Source organism: Bombyx mandarina, chromosome 11 (assembly GCF_030267445.1).
Source record: "Bombyx mandarina strain Sakado chromosome 11, ASM3026744v2".
Lineage (NCBI taxonomy): Eukaryota > Metazoa > Arthropoda > Insecta > Lepidoptera > Bombycidae > Bombyx > Bombyx mandarina.
Genome location: NC_143218.1, coordinates 14,461,320 through 14,485,571, shown reverse-complemented (window position 1 = coordinate 14,485,571; position 24,252 = coordinate 14,461,320). Strand labels below are relative to the sequence as shown.

Genomic DNA, 24,252 nt, shown 5'->3' with positions numbered 1-24,252 from the left:
AATTAAAGCGGGAACATAGATAATACACTTAATTGAGCGGGAAGGTTAGAACAGTTTTTAATTTTTAAAACGTAATACCACAGATTACTAAATCTATATATTAATACGTGAAGCAAAAACTTTGTATCCGTTTTTACGAAAATTGCGCGGACGGAGGAGTATGAAATTTTCCACACTTAGAGAGAATATAGAGAAGAAGTGCATAATGCTAATATTTTTTTTAAATAATGCATAAAAGATACATTAAATCAATAAAGAAAACATACCATGACAATGTATTTGACGCACACACGCATGCATACTATTTATTGTCAAACTTTGGTTTTTGACGTCTGTGGGCAAATTGAGAATAGATTAAATATTGTTTGTCTTTTTTAATATTTTTCTTACGTTTTGGCGAAATTTGTGATTATAGAAGTACAAAATACAATCATAATGGTGTACAAACATACAATTCCAATTAATTATAGTCGAATTTCGACTACTGCGGGACCTCTAGTAAATATAATACTGTGATGTTTATGGCAGCACTGTCGATTTTAGAGGTCGTTAGTCTCGTAGTCTACCTACGTCGTTTGGTTGAGTCTGAGTCGCCGTCCCTGAGTTAACAATAAACATAGGACGAGACGATAAAGCTCTGACTCGTTCAACACAGGTGTTCACCGGACGGAGGCTGTGCGGTCGCTTTATGTAATAATGTTAAGTCATTGTACATAGAACAAATAAAGCAACGAGTTTAGTTTACTAGGAATCTACTGAGGCTACTTAGTTTTTCTTGATTACTATTGTTTGTAAATGTCTCGTGTGATAATTGAAGTGATTCGTAGTTTCGTAGCGTAGGTCATTGGAAATGTTTATCTATTAATAAATGAAGTAAAAACTTTGTACTACCTTTTTACGAAAATTGCGCGGACGGAGAAGTATGAAATTTCCCTCACTTATAGAGAATATAGAGAAGGACTGCAGAATACAAATTTTTTTGGTCGGTCGGTCGGACTGACTGAATTATGGTCGGTCATTTGCAGTGATTTTAAATTTATTGGATATGGCTGAAATATGATGGCAGCGTTAACAAAGAAATCTAATTATTACCTACCTATTATAGATAAAGCAGATATTAGTAAAGATAATTTTCATCAAAAAATATAATTTGTAAAAAACAAAAACAGAATGTTTAATTTCAAACCGTGGACACAGCAAAGTAACATTATATTTCCAAACTATTATTTTATTTTTATTGTTTATATTTTTATATTCTTTATTAGAGCCATACATACATACAACCATACATATTAGGTTACGTCGCTTTCCAAACTATTATAAAATTATAATAAATATAATTTTAGAAAATAACCTCCAGTCACAAAGTTTATATTTAAGCGCCATCTAGGAGTACTGTAGTGAACTATTTCAACAAATTATTTAATAAACAAGTTTGAACCCAAGGGAAAAGTAAATCGACCATTTTATATAGGTTATGTGAATGTGACAACACAAGATTCATTTCTTCATAGCAAAATACTTAATAATAATAAATAAATCAGTCTGTTTATTAGACAAAGTGTTGTGGTTGTGTTAGTAAACGATATTGTAAATATTTATAATGTCTGAACCAATTGTAAACGTTAATGAAGGTAAATTGAAAGGAAATGTGGCAACAACTGTTAAGGACGTCCAATATTATAGTTTCAAAGGAATTCCTTATGCGAAACCGCCGGTCGGCGAATTAAGGTTTGCTGTAAGTTAAATTTTATTTTGGATACCACGTGCGTATTTCAATAAGCGACTTAAAAATATATATATAGTTTTTTTCATTTCAACGCATATGTGTTATCTACGATAAAATATTTAACAAAAACTAGTATACAATTATTAAAATTACAATAATAATATGTTGCAGTGTGATTAATTCGAAGCTTAACTTTATGAACTTACCTAAATTATTGTACAAGTAGTATAAAACAAAGACACAGTCTGTCTATATCTGTTTTTCCGCTCACTTTGACCAGACCTTGTTTATTCGTAGGACCAGACCATGTAACCGATTTTGACCGAGATTTTCACTAATAGAAGCGATAAACGAGGAAGGTATACCTTGGATACCTTGGATAGGCATACCTTGGTCTATATAATTTGTTAATATTTTAGATAAAATGGTTGAACTATGACTGTGCTAAGTGAAAAAAACTGCTTCAATACACTTGCGTTGCTAACCTTGGCCCTTTGATTATATAATAGTGTATATAATCAAAGCCTTGGGCATATCATAAGAGAAAGTGTAGCCCGCACGAGGGCGGAAATATAGTATTGTGTTAGATGTCAATTAATTTGATCTGACATTGGTTGCCTTCGAGTATGAAGTTTCCGACGCTAAGCTAATTAAAGTAGCTATATACCTACCGAGAATTTCTGTGTTAGATGTTTACATCAATCATGTATTTACTTACTCCGAATTGAATAAGTTATCTACGTGTGAACAATTGTCCATGCAATTCATTGAGACAATTAATATCGAAATTTGATAGATTAGTGATCAACCGAACTAATTTAAACTGCTTCCGCTCCTTAAATATACGTCTAATCTCCAAAATATGTAAACTTTAAAATTTTACATCATACTAGCGACCCGCCCTCGCTTCGCTTCGGAAACATTAAAACACACATGAAACCAAAAAAAAATATTTAAATTTTTTTTTAAAAAAGTGTCCTATGTTCATCAGGGACATGTCGGCTTCTAATGGAAAAATAAATTTTCAAATCGGTCCAGTAGTTTCGGAGCCTATTCGAAACAAACAAACAAACAAATCTTTCCTCTTTATAATATTAGTATAGATGTGTAAAAAATAGTTAAAAACTAAACGATACAACTTACTAAAAACTACAAGATACTAATTGACTAATGTCCCTAAAGTAACAAATACGCCTTAAATCCCAGAGTATCTACGTTGGTAGTTTTTTTTTTTTGCTTAGATGGGTGGACGAGCTCACAGCCCATCTGGTGTTAAGTGGTTACTGGAGCCCATAGACATCTACGACGTAAATGCGCCACCCACCTTGAGATATAAGTTCTAAGGTCTCAGTATAGTTATGATGCTGATGGTAGATAAATTATTACAAACAAAAACCGAAAAAGCTTAGACACAAAACCGTAAGTTAGTTCCGTACATTTTAGCTTCGAATTTAGATTAGGTAATAGAGTTTTTATTCGTTGACATGCTCAAAATAAAAAAAGTATTCATAATTTTTGTTTTAAACAGATACCACAACCACCAGAATCGTGGAAAGGGGTCAGAGATGCGACCAAAGATTGCAACATTTGCGCTCAGGTCGACAAATTAACAGGAAACGTAGTTGGAGACGAGGATTGCTTGTACCTCAATGTTTACACGCCCAAGCTTCCCACCTCCAGCTCTGAACTCTTACCCGTTATGTTCTTCATTCATGGAGGTGGTTTCATTTTTGGGAACGGCACCGACACTGCCAAACACGGTCCAGATTTCTTAATCGAAAAAGATGTGGTGATAGTATCTTTTAACTTTCGAATCGGAATACTTGGCTTCTTGGCTCTCGGTTGTAAAGATGCCCCTGGAAACATGGGCCTCAGAGACCAAGTTATGGCACTGAAATGGGTTCAACGAAATATTTCGAAATTTGGCGGAGACCCAAATAATGTTACAATTTTTGGAATTAGTGCGGGTGGTTCCTCAGTCGAATACCATTTGTTGTCTCCAATGTCAAGAGGACTGTTTCATAAAGCAATAGCACAATCCGGCTCATCCCTCGTACATTGGGCCCAAAATGATAAAGACAAAATCAAAACACTAGCCGCTAGAATTCCTACGGTAAAGGGTAAAGTAATCACTGACAGCGAAGAGCTGCTGAAATATTTCAAGGATTTGCCAACAAATGAGTTAATTAAATTATCCTTTAAGGCGATCCAGACAGATGAGTTTCGGGGAGGTATTCATTTTGGTTTTGTACCAACTGTTGAAGAGTCAGGTGACTGGGAGCCGTTCTTAGGAGAATCATCGTATCAATTGCTCGCTAAAGGCGAGTTCGCGAAAGTTCCTTTTATGACGGGTCTCAGTGAAAGGGAAGGCTTACTGATGGTTCTATTAGGCCCTCAAGTTTTAGATAAACTGGCCAAAGAAAAGAAATTCATCGATTACTTTCCGTTCGTATTGGATCCAGTTGAAGAAACTGAGTTAGAATCTAGATTAAAGTCTATATATTTAGAAGGAGAACAAACCAGCAAAGATGTCGATGGTTTTGCTATAAATTATTTCACCGATGTAGACTTTTTGGGTGGAATCTATACAGCGGCGACTTTAATAGCTAAACACAATTCTCCGGTATACTTATACGAATTTTGCTATGATGGCGCACTTAATTATTTAAAGAAACTCAATCAAATCGATAGGGTAGGCGCAGCACATGCCGACGAAGGCGGGTACATACTAAGATGTGAAGCTTTAAAAGATGCGTTGTCTGATACCGACAAACGAGTACAAGAAGTTTTATTGACACTATGGACGAATTTTGCCAGATACGGGTGATTTTTTTTGATCATAAAATATTTGTAAAATTAAGCAACAGTTCCTTATATCTATATTTCTACTCGTTTACTACTACTATTCTACTCGTATTTTCTTTTTCTTTTATTATTGTTTAGTAAATAAAGTTTTGATATATTTCAGAAATCCCACGCCGAAAACAGATAATCTGATAACAACGAATTGGGAACCAATAGCAGAAACGGGAGCGGCTTGTTTGGTGATTGATAAGGAATTATCGATGAAGTATGAACTATATCCAGAAAGAATGAAATTATTCTTAGAAATGTATGAAAAAAAATTTGGTTGTAAATGATGTAAAGGGATTAATGAAATAAAAGTAAAAAAAATGAATCTTATGGTTTAATAAAATAATTTAAAAGATTAAAAAAACCTGGAAATAACTGTAGGTAATTCCCAAATGAAAAGCATAAAAGTCTAGAGAAAAACGACGTAATATAAAATCGTTTCGTGTAGATCGTTCGTACTTGTATTTATTAAGGATATCTGAGCCTTCTTAAGCCTATCGGAGCCTCTGGGCTCTTTAGTATAATGTGTCTCTATAAGAGCCGTTCGTTTCGATATCAAGTAGAGGGAACTCGCTCTCGCCCCCGTGATCTGACTGCCGGAGTCCCGCAAGGCCCCGCGCTCTCCCCGTTGTTATTTAGTTTGTATATCAATGATATACCCCGGTCTCCGGAGACCCATCTAGCTCTCTTTGCCGATGACACGGCTATCTACTACTCGTGTAGGAAGATGTCGTTGTTGCATCGGCGGTTATTCAATCCAGATTCTGCAGGATAGCCGTCGGAGCGCCATGCTTCCTGAAGAACGTGGATCTCCACGATGACCTGGAGCTCGACTCCGTTAGTAAATATCTACAGTCGGCATCGCTGCGCCACTTTAAGAAGGCGGCACGATATGAGAACCCTCTTATCGTGGCCGCTGGGAACTACATACCCGATCCTGTAGACCGAATGGTAAACCGTCGACGTCGCCCAAAGCACGTCATTACGGATCCTCCTGATCCATTAACGGTTCTTTTAGGCACCACAAGCACCGGTCACCGTCCTCGTCGAACCCGTCGCTTGCGACGAAGGGCTCGACGAGCGAATTAACCCATAGATACAGCCCACTGAGTTTCTCGCGGGATCTTCTCAGTGGATCGCGTTTCCGATTCGGTGGTAGATTCTGCGAAGGAAACACTGCTCTTGCTAGGGTCAGTGTTAGCAACACTCTGGCTTGAGCCCCGTGAGTTCACCTACACACGTTAGGGTGAAGCTGAAATAGCCTCTCAAGGCTATCAGCATAGGTAGGAAAAAAAAAAGTATATCAACACTGGGTTTTTTAGCTTCATAACATAAAACAAATGGAACATTTAGTGAGTTATGATACAAATAGGGATTTTTTTCAATGTTATCTCATTAATTTAACAATAAGTATATAAATCGGTTATCGGTTGACGAATTCGTGAGACTAGAACTAAAAGGTCCTAAGCAGTCGCGTGCTAAATAGTTATTGGGAATGAGGGACCTCTTCTTTTTTCGGGTAGTTGGCCGAACCTCTTGCTAAGTTTCCGTGCCTAGGTTGCACGCGGAGTATGTGAGTCATGTTGATCTAAACATCCTTGGATGTTTTTAGGGTCTTATCCACCAAACAGCTCCTCTTGCACTCTTTCATCCGACGTCCGATCTGCGCCCGGAATCAGAATCCGAGCAAAAAGAGTAGGGGGCTCCCACGATAAATACTGGCAACGAGGGACCTACCCGCTACGGTGTTTCACAAGCTATGGTTTTAATATCTATATATTAATACATGAAGCAAAAACTTTGTATCCCTTTTTACGAAAATTGCGCGGACGGAGGAGTATGAAATTTTTCACACTTATAGAGAATATAGAGAAGAAGTGCACAATGCTAATATTTTTTTAAAATAATGCATAAAAGATACATTAAATCAATAAAGAAAACGTTACATACCGTGTATTTGACGCACACACGCATGCATACTATTTATTGTCAAACTTTTGTTCTTGACGTCTGTTGTTAAATTGAGAATAGATTAAATATTGTTTGTCTTTATTAATATTTTTTTATAGTGTAGCCTTGGCGAAATTTGTGATTATAGAAGTATAAAGTACAATCATAATAGTGTACAAATTTACAATTCGAATTATAGTCGAATTTAGACTACTGCGGGACCTCTAGTATTTTTTAATGTTCATCTAAGTTTACCGTTAGTAATACGACATGTCCCCTCACCTAGCCACATTCTTTTACTTCTTTATTTCATCTATAAATTAAGTATTTATGCTTATTAATTTATCACCTATCCGTAATACTGTTGAGTTGTTTGTCCACACATGCTATTAAATAGAAATAAACATTTGGAATGTAACGATGCCGCACCGCGATGAATGACACAACCTATGAAGAATATTTAAGGTCAAATACGAAACGCACTAATACCATTACGAGCCCTGATATTAGAAGAGCGTAGGTGGTTGTTTAATGTACAATAAATAAATAGATACGACAGTAATTACTAGGAGAATAAAACAATTCGAATAATTCATGAAATGTTTTTATACTAATCTGGAGATACCAAAAAAAATAGTGTTTCCAAAATATATTCAATGGAAAAGACCAAGATTTCAAATCTACACAAACTTATCTTTTAACTTCGTTGTATCGAAAAAATCTTAAAATCTAGTTTCATGAATTAATCCTTTAACAACATAATTTCCCTATTAAAATAAAGCAAAATAATTGTAACCAAACTAGTTTTAACTAAGCATGAAGTATGTGGTGTTTGTCCTTATAATCTGTGAACGTTAAAGAATAGTTTAATTAGAAAAGAACATAAAATACGTAGTAAATCCATGGTTACATCCATTCCGACTTCACAAATACATACCGCAGAACTATAAACTAAAAAGCCAGCTTTACAAGTTCATATCTCTGTGGTCACAGACTAGAGTAGACTGGCCGTCGGCGCCAGCGAGGCGCGGTGTGAAATACTCAGGTGCATCCGTACCTGCCCACAGATTTTTCACAGGCTGTTCAAATTATACCATGATTTGTTATGATATTTGATAAGTTGTTGTTGACACAAATGTTGACTATGCCAATTTTTGTTAGTATATATTTAGTTAGAAGGGAGTAACTAAGAAGGTATATTTTAGGCAGACCCGCACTTAATGTATTGTCATTAATTAGCGCTCCTCATTTCTGGGCGGAGTGGCGTGGGTTCAATTCCCACATCACGCAAATGTGATGACGTATTTAAAAGTTTCTGCCACGAAGATACCATACGATCCAATTCGGAAGGTAGTAAAGCAAGCGAATTTTCAATAGCCAAGGACTTAATTCATTCAATCAATTCATGTTGTTGTCTCTACCCTCCAGTAATCTCAACACATTAAATGGGCGCTGAGTCTGTAATTAAATATGTAGCTTTTTAGATAAATAATCAGGACGATATCGGCACATTATTAAAATTCTATTCGCTATATTTAAAAGCCAATTTGAATAGAATACATAATTTTGTAGACAGATACACAGATGGACCGATGCATAAAGTAGATATTGGAATTTCAAACGTTATTTTTTATATTTTTGCTCGAAAATTTTTTATACATCACTCTGTATATGAAGGCTTCATGGGTCCTTTTACGGTGACGCTCATGATCCGTGATTAGATTCCCACAGCCGATATTTGCCGTTACCTTTTTTTCTAAGGATACATTGTTAGTTGTCCTTGTCTTCTAACATATTTTTTTTGTACCTTAAATTAAATCTTCGATATTTATGGCGTTTTTAATAATAATAGCTGTCTTAAATAATAATATAACGAAGCAAATTAAATAAACGAATATTGTGTGATCACTGATTGTATGAGCTGAAAGATATGAGCTAACTTTTACGTTATCGAGAACTTTAAAAAACTCGCACTAAGCACACAAGTTCTACGAGCAGTTTGCCCTGCCCACTGCCATAACGGTACGTAATGTGAAATATATTGGAATTTAAAATTATGCCTGAACCAAATTAAAATGAAATGTTGAAAATTATAATAAGAAACGTTATTGTACGTTTGGCTGTTAATATCTCAGTAGTATCGGATGATACACGGAGCTATCTTTGTAAAAGTGTAGTTGTTGTTTTGTGTTTTATCTGCGAAAAAAAGGTTAAGCCGTACTAGTTATTGTGTAATAGCGGTTGTTTATTAACTGTTTATTATCTGTGAAAGTGCACAAAGGCGGAAAAATTACACAAAGCCACTGGACGTAGCTTCTCGGGATCTTCCAAAAAGTCCACCGAAAAAGTCTCAGTAAATAACCACCATTTTACTGAAATTATATTTCACCAATTATCATATCATCTCATTTCATTTCATTAATTTCATGCCAATTGATTAATGTTCCAAATTAATCAACTTCATTTCATTTTCAAATTATCATTTTTCATAAGAAATAAAATAAAAGATTAAGCTGAATGGTATGATACCTTTGCCTTTCCCGGTGGAAAAATAGAACTACTTTTACCGGAAGTTTTATGTGTTTTCATTATATTATGAAATTCAAGGACAATCGTAAACATGCATTGGGTAGCTATTAATATAGGGGAAAATCGTTACTTACAAAATTAACAGGCACATGCTCAATATTAGATATAAGTTCATCGTATTACCAGTAGTATGTCACAAATATTATAAAAAATAGATTGAATATATTTTTAAACACGTAAAACCATAGCGAGCAATATTGTAAGTATTTATTTGTATTGGTAAGACGGATCTTGAGCTATCCAGAACATAAATAGTTTTTGTTTTGTGTTGTCGTGGATTGATATTTCTTAATGGGACTATCACTAACTGTGTAATGCAAGTCACGATTTCACTTGGTGGTTTTATTCTTGTGCTTTCGATAAGCATTGTTCGACATTATTTACTAATATGAGGCGAAAAATCTAATTTGGTATTAATATCTAATGCATGTAATCAATCGAACGTGCTAGTAAATATTGTACCAATTGCTCATCGAGTGGTAATATATCGATGCAATTGCTAGTAAATATTGTGAAATTGTAATTTAGTACTTTTTGGCATGAATGCAATGAATTGATCTATTGTTCGATTTTGGTTGTTTCAATTGACAGAAAATTTGTACACAAACATTTTATAACTATGATCTAATATTGGCTCAGCTTTTTGAATAATTTTTAGTAAAATAGCATTATTATTATTACAATAAATAATGTTATAATTATATTATGATACATTTATAATATAAATAAAAATATTTTTTAATTATACATCCTTTTTTTTCAAAGTAATCTCAAAATTAGTATTATTTATATTTTATGATATTATTATGTATGTGTTAAGAAGAAAATTTCGACTTTTCCGAAAAAAAGTCTTAAACTTTGAGTGGTATGTTTTTCAAAATCAAAGTAGCAAAATAGTGTAAACACCTTCAAAGATCAAAAGGATAAATTCAAACATCACACTTCGCAAAATTGGTATTGAAAACTAACGATAGAATTAATTTCATTTTATAAACGCTAAACATGTTTTTTCTACGGTTGAATTACGTTATGAGAGGTGCAATGTTTTTTTTCTTTTTCTTTATGGCAATAGTTTTAACTTTATGCCAGTTTCAAGTAAAATGTTGGTGCAATGTTTAATTTTCGGTAATATGTATCGAACTATAATCTAATAAAAGAAGACACTTCTTTGTTTGTGATATCCATAATATCGATACTACTTCAGCTTTTTTCACTTCATTGAAGTTACAGGTAAACATACCTTATTGAGCATCTGTTTAAATAAATAGTAAATATTACAGAAACAGTGTTTGGGTTCATATGTTTCGAAGATTCGAGAATAAGGATCGTAATCGTTGAAGCTAGGTGTTTGGAATGCGAGCAAGCCGCAGCATTGTATGCGGCACACCTGCACCTTCGTGGGAATAAGACATTTTCAGCACGTTTACTGGAACAATAAACCAATGATGTTTAGAGCTATCGAATAAACTAGTAAACCAGTCCAACAGATGTCCTGATGCGTGTCGATTGTTATATTTCATCTATTAAAAAATCTAAAAGATAGGTACTCAATGCATTAATCTGGCAAAGGTCCCATAAATCATTACAACACGCCGTAAGTGTGTTGATTTAGTGATCAAAGTAGATTAGTATAAGGTTTACATTATTAGGAATCTTTTCAATTATTATTCATTACACTTTTCAAGGGATACATTGATTTTCGACAAAAAATAATACTCGTCCTTACGATGAAAAGGTAAATTCACAAGTGACTTCTATATCTGTCTGATGAAGGACAAATTTGAAATCTATATAACGATTTGTTCAAAGCATTAGTTTCGAATTTTGAATGCATACCTCAATTAACAAATAGACGACATTTGGCTTCATCGGTCCACTTGCCTTCCTCAAATAATATAATAATGCAACGCGTTGTGCACAATTGTACCCATATTTGTTAACAATGGACCAGATTCGCATTGACATCTGTAGCTTCAGCTTAACTCCGTGATCATTCTACCGCTATGTAATCCTAACCCAATGACGTAGGGTCTATTTTAGAATGAACGATCAAATTCACATTTGAATGGCTCGCGTCAAATGAAATTGAACATTAAAATGAAATAGAAAAAGACTATTTTATCAAAATTATAGTGCGTCTCAAAATTGCAGTTGTCAAACGCTCAGGAATTGCCACTTGTGTCATAATCGGCCGAATGTCGAGGGGTGGGCCTTTATTTGCACTTTTTGTGTGTTTTGCCAGTTGGCGCAAACATAATGTAATTTGTTGACATGATTATTCGGTTTATTAAAACAGAGTGTAGCACCATTTTGTCTTGTTTAGCTCCCATAAAGTCTCTTTTTTATAACTCGTGATTTTTACTAAAGTGTGAAGTGCATTTACGGCTATTAAAGCTGAATTGGCTGTCCTCACAGGTAGTATGGTGATATGACGTATCCTTTGCTCGTTTGATTAGTACCACTAGCCTGCATATTTCTGTCCCAAAGCGGTAATGCGTCGAGCTTGAAGTATACAAACAGCCGTCATATTGTGAAAGCTAGTTTAGACTTAAATCTCATGTTGGTGGTCAGTGGCGGTGTTTACGTTGTGATGTAAATAACTTCTGCTAACCATTTAACATTATCCATTAAAAACCATAAAGTAATTATCTAAGAAGTGAATCACATAATTACTTTTAAAAAGTAGGTACTTGCCACAGTATCAATCCACGTTTTACTCACAATATTCAGGTGAAAACAATAGCTTATTTATCTTTATCTTAGGTCGAAATTCATTATGAGTTACTTGAAAGGCGATACATGTGCATATTGTTTAAGTTTACGTTCATGTACATACAGGGTGTGTCATAACTTAAAAAAAAAATTGTTTTTTTTTTCGGTCCCTATAGTTCAATTTGGTTTTTAATCAGATTTTCGAGAATTTGATAATGATTAAAAACATATATATATTCAGACGCCGAAACATTATTTTTGTTGATTTATGGGTGCGATCACGACACCTTAATGTCGGTAGATGTTAAGTGGCAACTGGAGCCAAGTCGAAGACTTGATTTTATTCAAGTGAAGTATCATCAAAATGGTTAGGTACCTTCAAAATTACATTTTTTCAATTGTCCAGTAAACGTATTGGATTCTGATAAATAAAATAGCAATGACGACTATTTTAAAATTCATTTGAAATCAAATCTGTGAACGTACTCCTCAGTTCAGCAATACTTATTTTAGTTTTATTTATTAAAATTTTTTAATTGTATTTCAATGAAAATTCAATTTTTTTTTTGTTGTTGGCATCTAACATAATCCATAACTTTCATGTTGGAAATCGTAGAGAAATGGATTATCACACCTTTGAAAATACTGCGATGATTAGCTGTGCTTAGTTAAACTCAAAAGGGGAAGCCAAAATGATAAACTTTTTCGATTTGATTGTAAGTTTTTTTTTTAGGTAAATTAGCCTCAATGTTTAAAGAGCACTCTGTATTATCAATTTATCGTACATATATCTACAGAGCACTATACGCAAATAACGCGTGCTCTGTTATTTGTGGTGCTCGGTCTAGTACGACGTTAGGCTGAACGATATTTCAGCGCCACTCTTAATCACTGTCGAGCAGCATTTAAAAGTTCGGAATAACAATAGCACATCACAGTACGCAACCGGTATTACTATTGTCAACAAGTGTTTATCAGTTTAATTATTTAGCCTAAGCTGTGCGATGGCAAACAATAATAGCGTTGACAACGAAATCAAGGCATCAGCCTTGGATCTCATCGGCAATACGCCTATAGTAGCGCTCGATCGCCTTCACCCTGGCCCCGGAAGGATCTTGGCGAAATGTGAGTTCATGAACCCGGGAGCATCTATTAAGTGCCGATCATCACTTTGCATGATCAAGAAAGCGTTGGCCTCTGGTGAACTGAAACCTAAAGAGCCAGTTGTGGAAGTGACATCGGGAAATCAAGGATGTGGACTCGCCGTCGTGTGTGCTGTATTGGGTCATCCGCTAACGCTTGCCATGTCAAAAGGAAACAGTGCTCAAAGGGCCATACATATGGAGGCTCTCGGGGCCAAATGCGTAAGAGTTCCACAAGTGGAAGGCACGTACGGAAACGTGACTTTGAACGATGTAAAAGCAGTGGAGGAAGTAGGCCTAAGAATTGTAAAGGAAACCGGCGCATATTATGTGAATCAGTTCAACAACGACGCCAACTCCGAGTCTCACTACCAAACCACAGGACCTGAGATATGGAGACAGACTGGACATCGTGTTGACGCATTTGTTGCTACTGTCGGTACCGCGGGCACTTTTACTGGAACTACAAGGTATTTAAAGGAAAAGAATCCAGATTTGAAGGCGTACGTTGTTGAACCTGAAGGCGCTCAACCAATAAGAGGACTGCCAGTCATAAAGCCCCTTCATCTCCTACAAGGGTCAGGTTACGGATGCGTTCCGAATTTATTCAAGCGTGAGTACATGGATGGCACCCTGAGCGTATCTGATGAGGAAGCGATGGAGTATAAAAAGCTGATTGGCGAGAAAGAAGGTTTATACGTGGGCTATACAAGTGCTGCTAACGTAGCAGCGGCCGTCAAGTTGCTGAAGTCTGGACAGTTGCCTGAGGATTCGTGGGTAGTCACCATGCTCAATGACACCGGCTTGAAATATACTCCAGTGCCTGAAGAGTTTACGTAAATTCTTTATAAAAATACTTATACTTCTATATGTGCTCCGTGTTTATCAGTTTGTACATTTTTAGTTAGTTTTAAACCAATAGTGATCTGGTAATTTTATACACTAATAAAATAATGCATTCATATCTGATATATAATTTGTATGAAAATGTTCCAAAGAATCGCTGTCCGAAACAACCCAGACGTTATAAAAAATGTTTACTATGAAAACAACAAAAAAAACTGTAATCTCACAATTTCATATATCATATTAATTAATTATTTAGATTAAGTAATTTAATTTAATTAATTTTATGCATATAATATTAAATTAATGTAACAATATAATAATTTACGATAAGGTTCTCTTTTTGTGACTAGATTTTTTTTGAAATTAATTAAAATACAATGCAAATTACGTTTACCTTAAATCACGATCCAAAACGATTCGTTCTATGACAATTTTTAAGTTACGAAACATCCAAGAGAATTTAAAATTAAAATCGTGACTCAAAAACGAAATGATTATAGAATTCATATCCAATTAAAATTGCCTCATCCACTAATTAACTATTTAATATAATCATATTACATTACGACAATGACAACGAATTATGGTTATTGGTCATTAGTAGGCTGACTGCGGTGCGGACGACCGTAGGTGGCGGTTCAATTAATTAAAATAATTGTTATTTTTATTACAACCTTCTTACAAGATGACGTTCAGCTATAATTAATAATACAATAATTAATACGACATTTCAATACGAGTGAAATTATGTGACCACCAACGAAATCATTTATCTCGAGCGGCAGAAAGATAAAACGATGATAATGAATCCTGTACGTTGATCAGATAGACTAATTAAATTAAATTATAAATTGGATAATATAATCAATTATGTCAGTTATGCTTTGATAAATTGTAATACGGAACTAGCTATGTTAAATCTCCAAATTGTAACTCTTTATTCTGTTTGATAAAATAAAAATTGTATTCGAAATTTCTATTACTGTTGTTGTTGAGTAAAACGAACCCACGGACCTGTAGGTGTTGTGTGGCTACGGGAAACTAAGCGCAACGTCAATAATACTACTTACTACTACTACTCTTAAAAACTATCGGCATGTCGACTGCATTAGAATTCCTGCTTTCTAACCCCTCAAATTAGATTGCATTGCATCGCAACAAAAATAGAAGGCTAGTAGTGCCGTGTAGGCTGATAACAAAGTACCATAACGAAGAGAGTAAAAAAAGGTAAAAAAATAATATGTCCACAACACTCATCTTTTTCTTTTCCTATTCTTACTAGAATAGGAAAAGAAAACTTAGAGGGGTTATTGTCGATTCACCGAGCTAGTAAGTGAGCTCACGGGGATCAAGCCGGGAGTGTTGCTAACACTGGGCCTAACAAGAACAGTGCTTCGCAGAATCTACCACTGGATCGGAAATGCGACTCACTGAGAAGATCCGGCGAGAAATTCAGTGAGCTAAACTCATCTTGCTAACGATTCGTCGGTGACAGAAAACTGTACGTTGGTTTTGATCCAACATGATATCTTTTGGATGCGAGTTGCCGGCGTTGTTGGTTATCCAAGATTCGTAGGCGATGGCTTTACTCAGTTCAACTAGGACATGCCTTAATTCTTTTGATTGTTTTTTTGCTTATCAAGCTCTAGTACGGAATAGAGAATGCACTTACTCCTTAACGGACGTAATAGAATATGTTTTATTTAACCAAAATCGGCTCTACTCAAAACCTACTTGTTTTTATTAGCATAGCTCACACATTGCTCACTGTCCCCACACTGTAAAGTGAACCACTTATCACATAAAGACATCTATGGGCTCAGATGGTTATCAAATCTAGCAAATCCCACCAACTCTGCGAATCTCTATTTCTGGTATTAATCTGTGGATAATTGCTCAACATAAGATTGTAGGATGGAGATCCCTTCCTCATACGAACTCATAAAACACGCTACCGCCATTTTACGCGAGCGATCTCGAGCGAGGCGATCTCAGTAATCTAATATACAATTTAGAGAACAGTGTTACTCATTCTTCGGTGAAACCAATATTCGCCTTTTATAAAGCCCATAGTAGGGGATGGAGTGGTGCTATTCTAGATCGCCGGTATGTTCTTGATATGACCTAACCACACCTTATTTATGGACAGCTAATAAGAACCTCTCGAAGTGGCCAGGGTCATAATATATTCAGACCAGAGACTATTATCACGTAAAATCCTCTGACCGGCCGACAGACACCTTTTATTACGTTTGTCGGCAACTAACGTTTTCAGACCTTGTAATTTGGAGTCATTGATTTCACAATGGCCCATTAAATCCGTGTCCATGCAGAATTAGCAAAAAAATGTTGTATGTTGTCTTTGCAGCTGTTTCCAATTATAAAAAAATCAATGCTCGTTAAATGGGTGTTTCGAAATTTAAAACATCATCCACCAAAAGCAGTCAGCAATATCTAAAATATATTGATTTGATCGACATAGTCTAGCCTTCTTCACCGTTGTATAGGTATGCATCGAGCCACAGACGGATTGTGGGTAATCTGTAAATATCTCGGTGTCTCTTTATCTTTTATTTATTTATTTTTTATTGCATTGATGGGTGGACGAGCTCACAGCCCGCCTGGTATTAAGTGGTTACCGGAGCCCATAGACATCTACAAATTAAATGCCGCCACCAACCTTGAGATATGAGTTCTAAGGTCTTAGTATAGTTACAACGGCCCTACCCTTCAAACCGAAACGCATTACTGCTTCACGGTAGAAATAGACAGGGTGGTTGGTGGTACCTACCCGTGCGGACTCATAAGAGGTCCTCCTACCACCAGTGAAGATTTTATTATTATCTGTTGTATTTTAGAAAATTAGAAAATATTAATAATCACTTTACTGTATCCGGATATACTGAGTTAATAATAATATATTGCTACATTGTAATGTATTTGTGTTGATCCGGTGACTAGCGAGTGATTAGCTAATAGTAGATCATGTACTTTAACTGTTATACAATTTCCTTGTGTTTTTCGTCCCATTTCAACTTTAAGTAAACCAAAGTCTGCAGTAAGCTATATAGGTACATTTAATATTATATTATCTTTGAAGGAACACAATCCTTAGTGATCAATGTTGTTTAAGCTTTTGGTAAATGGCTCCAATTTGTATTGTTTCGACACGGCGTGAACCAGCTCTAAGCTTTTGGTGAATTATTATGTCCGAATCGTAAAAATTATAAATTGTTTTTTTTTTATTTGTACGCAAGGAATCCCTTCAACATGTATTTCTATTAGTAGATATATTACTGTCCTGCTGAAGTGGAATCTTCTATTATAAAAAAAGTAGATACTTATATTTGTTTTAAATTATCAGGTTAATTATCAATTTGTTTGTGTCTTCTACATTCGATTTAAGAAATTAATAGTAATAGGAACAATATCGACCGGGTATCCGTAAACGGATTCCCCAGCGTTAAAAAAAAAAGGAAGAATATCGCTTTTAAAACTTTTATTTTTCCTTACAGAAATAATCAACGACGAAAATAATACGTTTGTTTGTTTGTTACAATAAAATCTGATAAGAAATAGTTTGAACTGTAGATAAAGTATTTTTCCGCGGATTTTATTTGCCGAGATCACTTGGCTCTCTGCAAATGTTTGCGATCGTGCCTCAAGCGATTCTCTGGAGTTTAACATCATCTTTCGCAGTGTGTATTCCCCAAACAATTACGTAGCTAATGCATCCAGAATTAAATTTCAGTTTATTGACTTAATGAATTGAATTGTGTATTTTTTTGCCAGGCAATTTTGATACTTTATGTACCTCAAGTATCACTAGGAATGATAATAAAACACTGGTTTGGTTTCGTTGATAATAACTGTCTTTTATTTTAGGAAAAAAGACAAATCCCTTAAGCACAATAATCGTAATCTGATTTTGATATCAATTTCTTGCAAAAGTAATACGAAAATCTGTAATTGATATATTGGTTTATGTTTATGAAGATGTTGGTCTTTAACAATAACGATATAACTTGCATTGGTAACATGGATTAATGTAAAAATAAATTGCTTCCATTATCGCGTTATATAGTTTGTGAATTTATAATCTTGACTCTATGGAATAAGAAAACAAATTTGAGATGTTTCTTTTATAATTCAATTGTGGGTTGCATGTTTATAATAAATAATAAGCCAATTTCCGCCAGATGACCTATTAAGCGAAGTGCTAGTGTCATACGTTCGTGTAACCACTGTAATCGATACACTTAACAAAACCACTGAAGAAAGATCTCCTACTTTCTGGAATAGGCTCGTGTCTCGACATAGAGGCCTAGATAGGCCTGGAGGGCCTGGAATAGGCTGGAGGTTTCGAACAAACTCCAAATTATAAAAAAAAACCAACAAAAATAGATATAAAAAATAAATAAAAATTGGTCAATGCTTATATTGTGCTTCCTATTTAAACAAAAATACATCTCAGTGTTGCTCAATAAAAATCGAATCGCATTGAAATTAAAACATCTCATCATCAGAATGAAAAATCTGAACCGGTAGCCTTCGTAGTGCCTTAATCGATAAATAAAAGACCTAACTTTTGAATAAAATAAACTTAAAACGGGACGGGGGACACATCAAAGGAAAAACAAAATTGTTATTTTTGTTTAATTCCAAGCATTTTCATATTTATCTACGTTTTAAACCTTCTCTGGACTTCCACAAATAATTCAAGGCCAAAATTAGTCAAATCGGTTCAGCCGTTCTCGAGTTTTAGCGAAACTAACGAACAGCAATTCATTTTTATATATATAGATTATATATGTATATACTCATAATATTACTAAACTTAAGTTGGATTTCCAATGACTGCTAATTTCTCGGTTGTCTAGAAATATGTAGGTCTTATTTTCAAAGAACATCAATGGTTGCCGACTTTACAACCATACGCCGAAATTTAGGATTTATTATCGGAACTTAATCGAGTATTTATTATGCTTTATTGCTTCGTGAAATAATAGATGGTATAAAATAATAAACGATGTTGATTGTTATTGATGAATAACTTCTAATGTCTACGCAGAAAAAGTACGGAAAAATAAACTACATTATTCCTTTGTTATAATTATAGATTAATACGCATAGGTTATTGTATTATCTTTGTTCGATTTTGGGGTTTACATTTTGAAATCTCCCGCCAACTTGCCCGGTACTCGCGCAATCAAAACTGAGCGCGACACTAGCGCTACGTGTTGCCGCAGTTTGTGCAACATTTGAAAAAGGAGTCGTGAAATCTTTGAGCAGTTGGCGGTAAGTCCGTAATTCTTTAAATCTTTAAAATATCATAAAACTGAGCTATCGTACATTTATGATCATTCGACCGGATTTTACCTGTTACGAAATCAAATACCAGTGATTCAGTATAACAAAGACATAATTATTGTAAAAACAATTCCTACAAAAACTTTTATTCGTAAGTAGGTAGTTGTGTGTTTTTGTGAAAAACATAACTTCTGTGTTTTGTGTTTTACAATAAAGAAATTTATACAGTGATTCATAATATACATCGGCGTTCAGGTATTTAGTATTATTTTCGTTACAATATTAAACTTTATTTCAAATTTGTTGCGAACTTTATACTACTTAAACATTTATCTGACGCCTTGCCGCCATTACTTGCACGAAATTAAATTTCAATAAAATAACCATAAAATATTTTTATTGATAATTCTTATTGTTTGTTAAATCTTAGAATCTTTAATTTTGTCGTATTAAATAGATGTAACTGTAGTTTTTTCTTCGAATATTAATTAATTAATTATTAATATTGTTTTGTGTTACAATTTTACTGGGTAGAACTTTCTTTTAATATTTGTTGTTTGATTATTCGTATTTTATAATATTCTACTAATTCTTAAATTGTGTTTTAAACAAATTAATTTGTAAATTCATAAGTACCTACCTAAATAAAATTGTAAGATGACGAAAGCAACATCTGGAAAAAAAGTAATAATTTCCGATGACGATGTCGATCAGTTGTTGCAACCACATCAGACAACCAAGGAGATGGCATTTATGCGTTTACAATCGTTGTACGAGATGTCACGAGTAGTTATAAGTAATACTGATATGCAGCCACAATTTCGCGCCCGTTTTAGAGATATTGTCGCTTTGAGAACTGCATATGAAAGTGCTATGAGTGAAATGATTTGTGTCCAAAAACGTTATAATGCGTCGTATGTACCGTCATACGACCAAATCAAAGCATTTGATGAGATGTATTACTCTGTTTGTGATATCGCAGATAGTCTAAATTTATCAGGTAGTGATAATACTAGATGTGATTTCGGTTCCGGTAAAACTGTAAAACCTCGATTACCGAAATTAGAAATTTTCCACTTTGACGGAAAGTTAGAAAATTGGCCCACATTTAGAGACACTTTTACTAGTTTAGTACATTCTAATACTGATATAGTTGATATTGAAAAATTTTATTACTTATTGTCGGCTGTGAGTGGCCCAGCACTCACTATCGTAAAATCAATGCCGATAACAGCAACAAATTATTCCATTATATGGAATTCTCTAGTTACACGTTTTGAAAACAAGAGGGCGCTAGCGACTTCATATTTAGATAAAGTCTTTAGTTTCAAACCATTACAATATGAGTCAGTAGACGGCCTAAATGCCTTTTTACAAGCGTGTCAAGATAGCGTCAAAGCATTAAAATCATTAGACATACCAGATTTATCAAGTTTTGTTTTGTTTTATGTATCTTTGCGTAATCTGGATTCAACTACTAGGCGCGCATTTGAAAACAAAAATGTACCGGGTGATCTTCCGACATTTGAGGGTCTTATCGCTTTCGTGGAAAACCAGGTCCGTATCCTGGAGATGTCGGAAAGTAAATCGGTCTCAAACCAAAGCATAGACAATGCAAAACCTATATACGCAAAGGGTTACCAGAATACCAGTCGTTTTGATAAAAAGCTTAATAATTCAAATGCCAAGGTAGGTGCGCCTAGAACATCTTTGGCCTCAGCCGCAACTGCGGCTACTAAGAATCTTCAGAACAAACAAAACTCGAATGAAACTTTAAATAAAATTAAAAAATGTTATTATTGCGGGAAACCTCATTCAATATATCGGTGCTTCGAATATATTGATCTCACTCCTGAACAACGGCTTCAAAAAATAAAACAGTTGAAGCTATGTGAAAATTGTTTGCGTGATGATCATATATTAAAGAATTGTCCATCTAGGGTACGTTGTACAGTTTGCAAAAATATGCACCATCACACACTTCACATTGATGCTGGCGCTGGTGCCAATTCGGTAAATAATGCCAGCTCGGTGGCTCTTACCGTTTCTACAACTTCGACAGTCTTGCTCGGAACCGCAGTTATACACGTCGCAGATTGTTGGGGCATTTATCAACCCGTACGTGCTATAATTGACAGTGGTGCCATGACGGGCTACATAACTCAAGACTGTGCATTAAGGTTAGGACTAGGGCGGAGAAAGTGTGATTTCGATTCCATTGGTCTAGGTGCCAAGCCTATTGCGGATCTGGGGCTAACTACCTGTACTGTAAAACCGCGTCAGTGCGATAGCCCCATATTAACTACCGATGTAGTCATAGTTGCAAAAATAGCCGAAAATATACCGACTATGTCTATCTCAGATGATGTGATCCGTAAATTTCAAAATCTTTCACTTGCTGATCCAACTTTTGGTACATCGGGTCCCATCGACATGTTATTGGCCGGTGATCTATTTCCTCAAATTTATGATGGAGAAAAGATCATGCCGCAAGATAAGAACATGCCGGTGGCATTGCATTCAGTTTTCGGCTACGTCATTGCAGGTCAAGTATCGATTTCGGGTCATAGAACTGTAGACACGGAAAATCATAATATCAAAAGCAATAATACAAAATCATTTGTTGCCCTTTCTATTAACGTGGAGCATGAAACGCAGTCTTTCTCGGAGACAGAAAGGATTTGCTTCAATGAACCACAACATCCAGATAATATATCAGTAGGGACATTGTCTGATCGCGATCATAGCCGTGATAAGAAAAGTAGATGTTTTGTAAACTACCCTTTGCAACCTGTTTATAAACTTTGTGTTTCATATGGAGCAGACGAACATAAATACATTAATATAGAAAAGAAGTTGGAACGCCATCCGAATTTAAAATTTATTCGTGAGTACGAAAGTCTTTGTGGATGCAAGAGCCACGTAGGCGCGGTACAAAACGTGGATTCGATATTTATCATCCCGCATCTTTGTATTTTGTGGCTTTCTAATACAACAAACAAATTTGGAGGCGTGTTTAACGCATCATGTGCAACAATACATGAGTGGCTTAACGGCCTCCATTGGCTTAATGACTTCCAGTCAGAGGGTCCAGTTAAACCTATAACTCTAAGCCTAAAACGAAAAACTCTAAGTACTGTACTTGTCTCAACAGAAGTCATAGAAGCATATTCACTGTTGGACCTCACTAACAGATACTCTAGTTTTAGTAAGCTTGTGAGTATAATCGCGCGGTCTTCCTTGTTCATCCACAGCAATAGAGTCTTTCAATCAGAGCGTAGATCGCTGTTTGTGGATGAAAGCAGAAAGGCTCACGACACTATAATTAAAATCGTACAAAGTCATTTATTCGTGGACGACATTATGGCCTTACAAAAAGGTCAGAGATGTTCTCAGAGTTTGCGGAAACTAATTACCTTCATGGATTCAAACTGTTTCCTCAGGGTGGGGGGTAAATTGTCTAATTCTAGTCTTTCACCTGATAGGAAACATTCTTTACTATTATTCAAAAATTCAATTTTTACAAACATTTTAATAGATTATTGTCATAAATTTTATTTATATGTTGGTCCTCGCACTTTGCAAGAAATTACAACAAGTCAATGTCTCATGATTATTTCAGATAATGCCAATTTTGTGTCGGCTACGAAATATTCAGCAGATGTTACGCGTTTTTTCGAGTCTTACTTAGAAAGCTTATCAAGAGAACTTGTAGCGCGTAATATTCGTCGGAGCCATAACCCTCCTAGTGGTGGTCGCTTCGGTGGTTTCTATGAGTCTGCAATAAAATCGGCTAAATTATATTTGAAACGGATTGTAGGAGACAAATCATTTCCATTCAAAGAGCTCCGAACGCCTTTTGCTTGGGTTGAAGCAGTTTTCAATTGTAGACCGCTATGTCCACTGTTTGATGATCCAGAGGAGTTCCCAGTGCTGACGCCGGCACATGTTGTGATCGGGCGGGAATTGTTCGCTGTACTGGTATTCGATATCAGTGAGCATCGTTTTTTGCCTCGCGAGCGGTGGAAAATTTTACAACTCTTTTCACAACTTTTTTGGAAATGGGGGGGCCAAGAATACCTCCACACATTTCAACAGCGACAAAAGTGGTTCAACAACTGTCGAATTTTAGTTCTCATTAAATCACACGCACCACCACCACCTTTACAGTGGGATCTAGCGCGAGTCACTGTATTTAAGCCAGGCGTGGATGGTGTCGTGCGAGTGGTTAAAATTCGTATAAAAAATAACGAAACGGCGCGTCTTTTCGTTAAGCTTTGTCCGCCCCCAATAGCGACGGACATAGAGTTAGTATTATAACATAAACATTAGCTCATAATAAGATTACATAAAGGTAGGCCTTTGTGTGATCTCTCTTTTAGTTATAAGTCAAGTTTATTGTTTAAATACTTAGATTTAATTACTTAAAATAATTTTAATAAATACAGTCCACTGTGAAACTGAATCAACAAAACATTGTTATTGATTGGTATCGTAATGGGAAATCCGGGCGGATTTCGGTGGGGGGAATGTTCGATTTTGGGGTTTACATTTTGAAATCTCCCGCCAACTTGCCCGGTACTCGCGCAATCAAAACTGAGCGCGACACTAGCGCTACGTGTTGCCGCAGTTTGTGCAACATTTGAAAAAGGAGTCGTGAAATCTTTGAGCAGTTGGCGGTAAGTCCGTAATTCTTTAAATCTTTAAAATATCATAAAACTGAGCTATCGTACAATCTTTGTAACTTAACTTAATAGTAACTACGAAACCGCATAGCGCACACCAAACTCTAAAAAAATTTTTTAAAAACTAAACTAAAAACCTAAATAAATTCATCTTTAATTAAATAGCAAGTTGCACCAAAAACAAAACAAAATTTTCAAAATTTCTGCCCGACGTATCCGTTGCCCATGGACATCAGAAATGCCAAAGATAATGCCGCTACCTTCACAGCGATCTCTTAGTTTAAAATAAATTACGGAAACCATAGAAAATATGTCTTGCGTTATTTATTACGACTAAAAATAGTAACGTAAATGTAAGCATGCGGGTATTAAAATCAAGGTAATTTATTGCACATAATGCTTTTCCGCCATGGCGAAAGCAATTAGTTAACAT

At 35.3% G+C, this 24,252-nt stretch overlaps 2 protein-coding genes across 2 annotated transcripts; both read left to right on the top strand.

Moving 5' to 3' along the window:
• Positions 1 to 1,458: 1,458 nt before the first annotated feature.
• LOC114247517 (juvenile hormone esterase) lies at positions 1,459 to 6,631 on the top strand. The gene is made up of 3 exons (XM_089731042.1): positions 1,459 to 1,738; positions 3,258 to 4,552; positions 4,698 to 6,631. The coding sequence occupies exons 1-3, from the start codon at positions 1,604 to 1,606 to the stop codon at positions 4,867 to 4,869; spliced, it is 1,602 nt and encodes a 533-aa protein (XP_089587168.1). The 5' UTR covers positions 1,459 to 1,603; the 3' UTR covers positions 4,870 to 6,631.
• A 5,958-nt stretch (positions 6,632 to 12,589) lies between these two features.
• Positions 12,590 to 14,801, top strand: LOC114247512 (uncharacterized). The gene has a single exon (XM_028180496.2). The coding sequence runs from the start codon at positions 12,838 to 12,840 to the stop codon at positions 13,813 to 13,815; it is 978 nt and encodes a 325-aa protein (XP_028036297.1). The 5' UTR covers positions 12,590 to 12,837; the 3' UTR covers positions 13,816 to 14,801.
• The last annotated feature ends 9,451 nt before the right edge of the window (positions 14,802 to 24,252 follow it).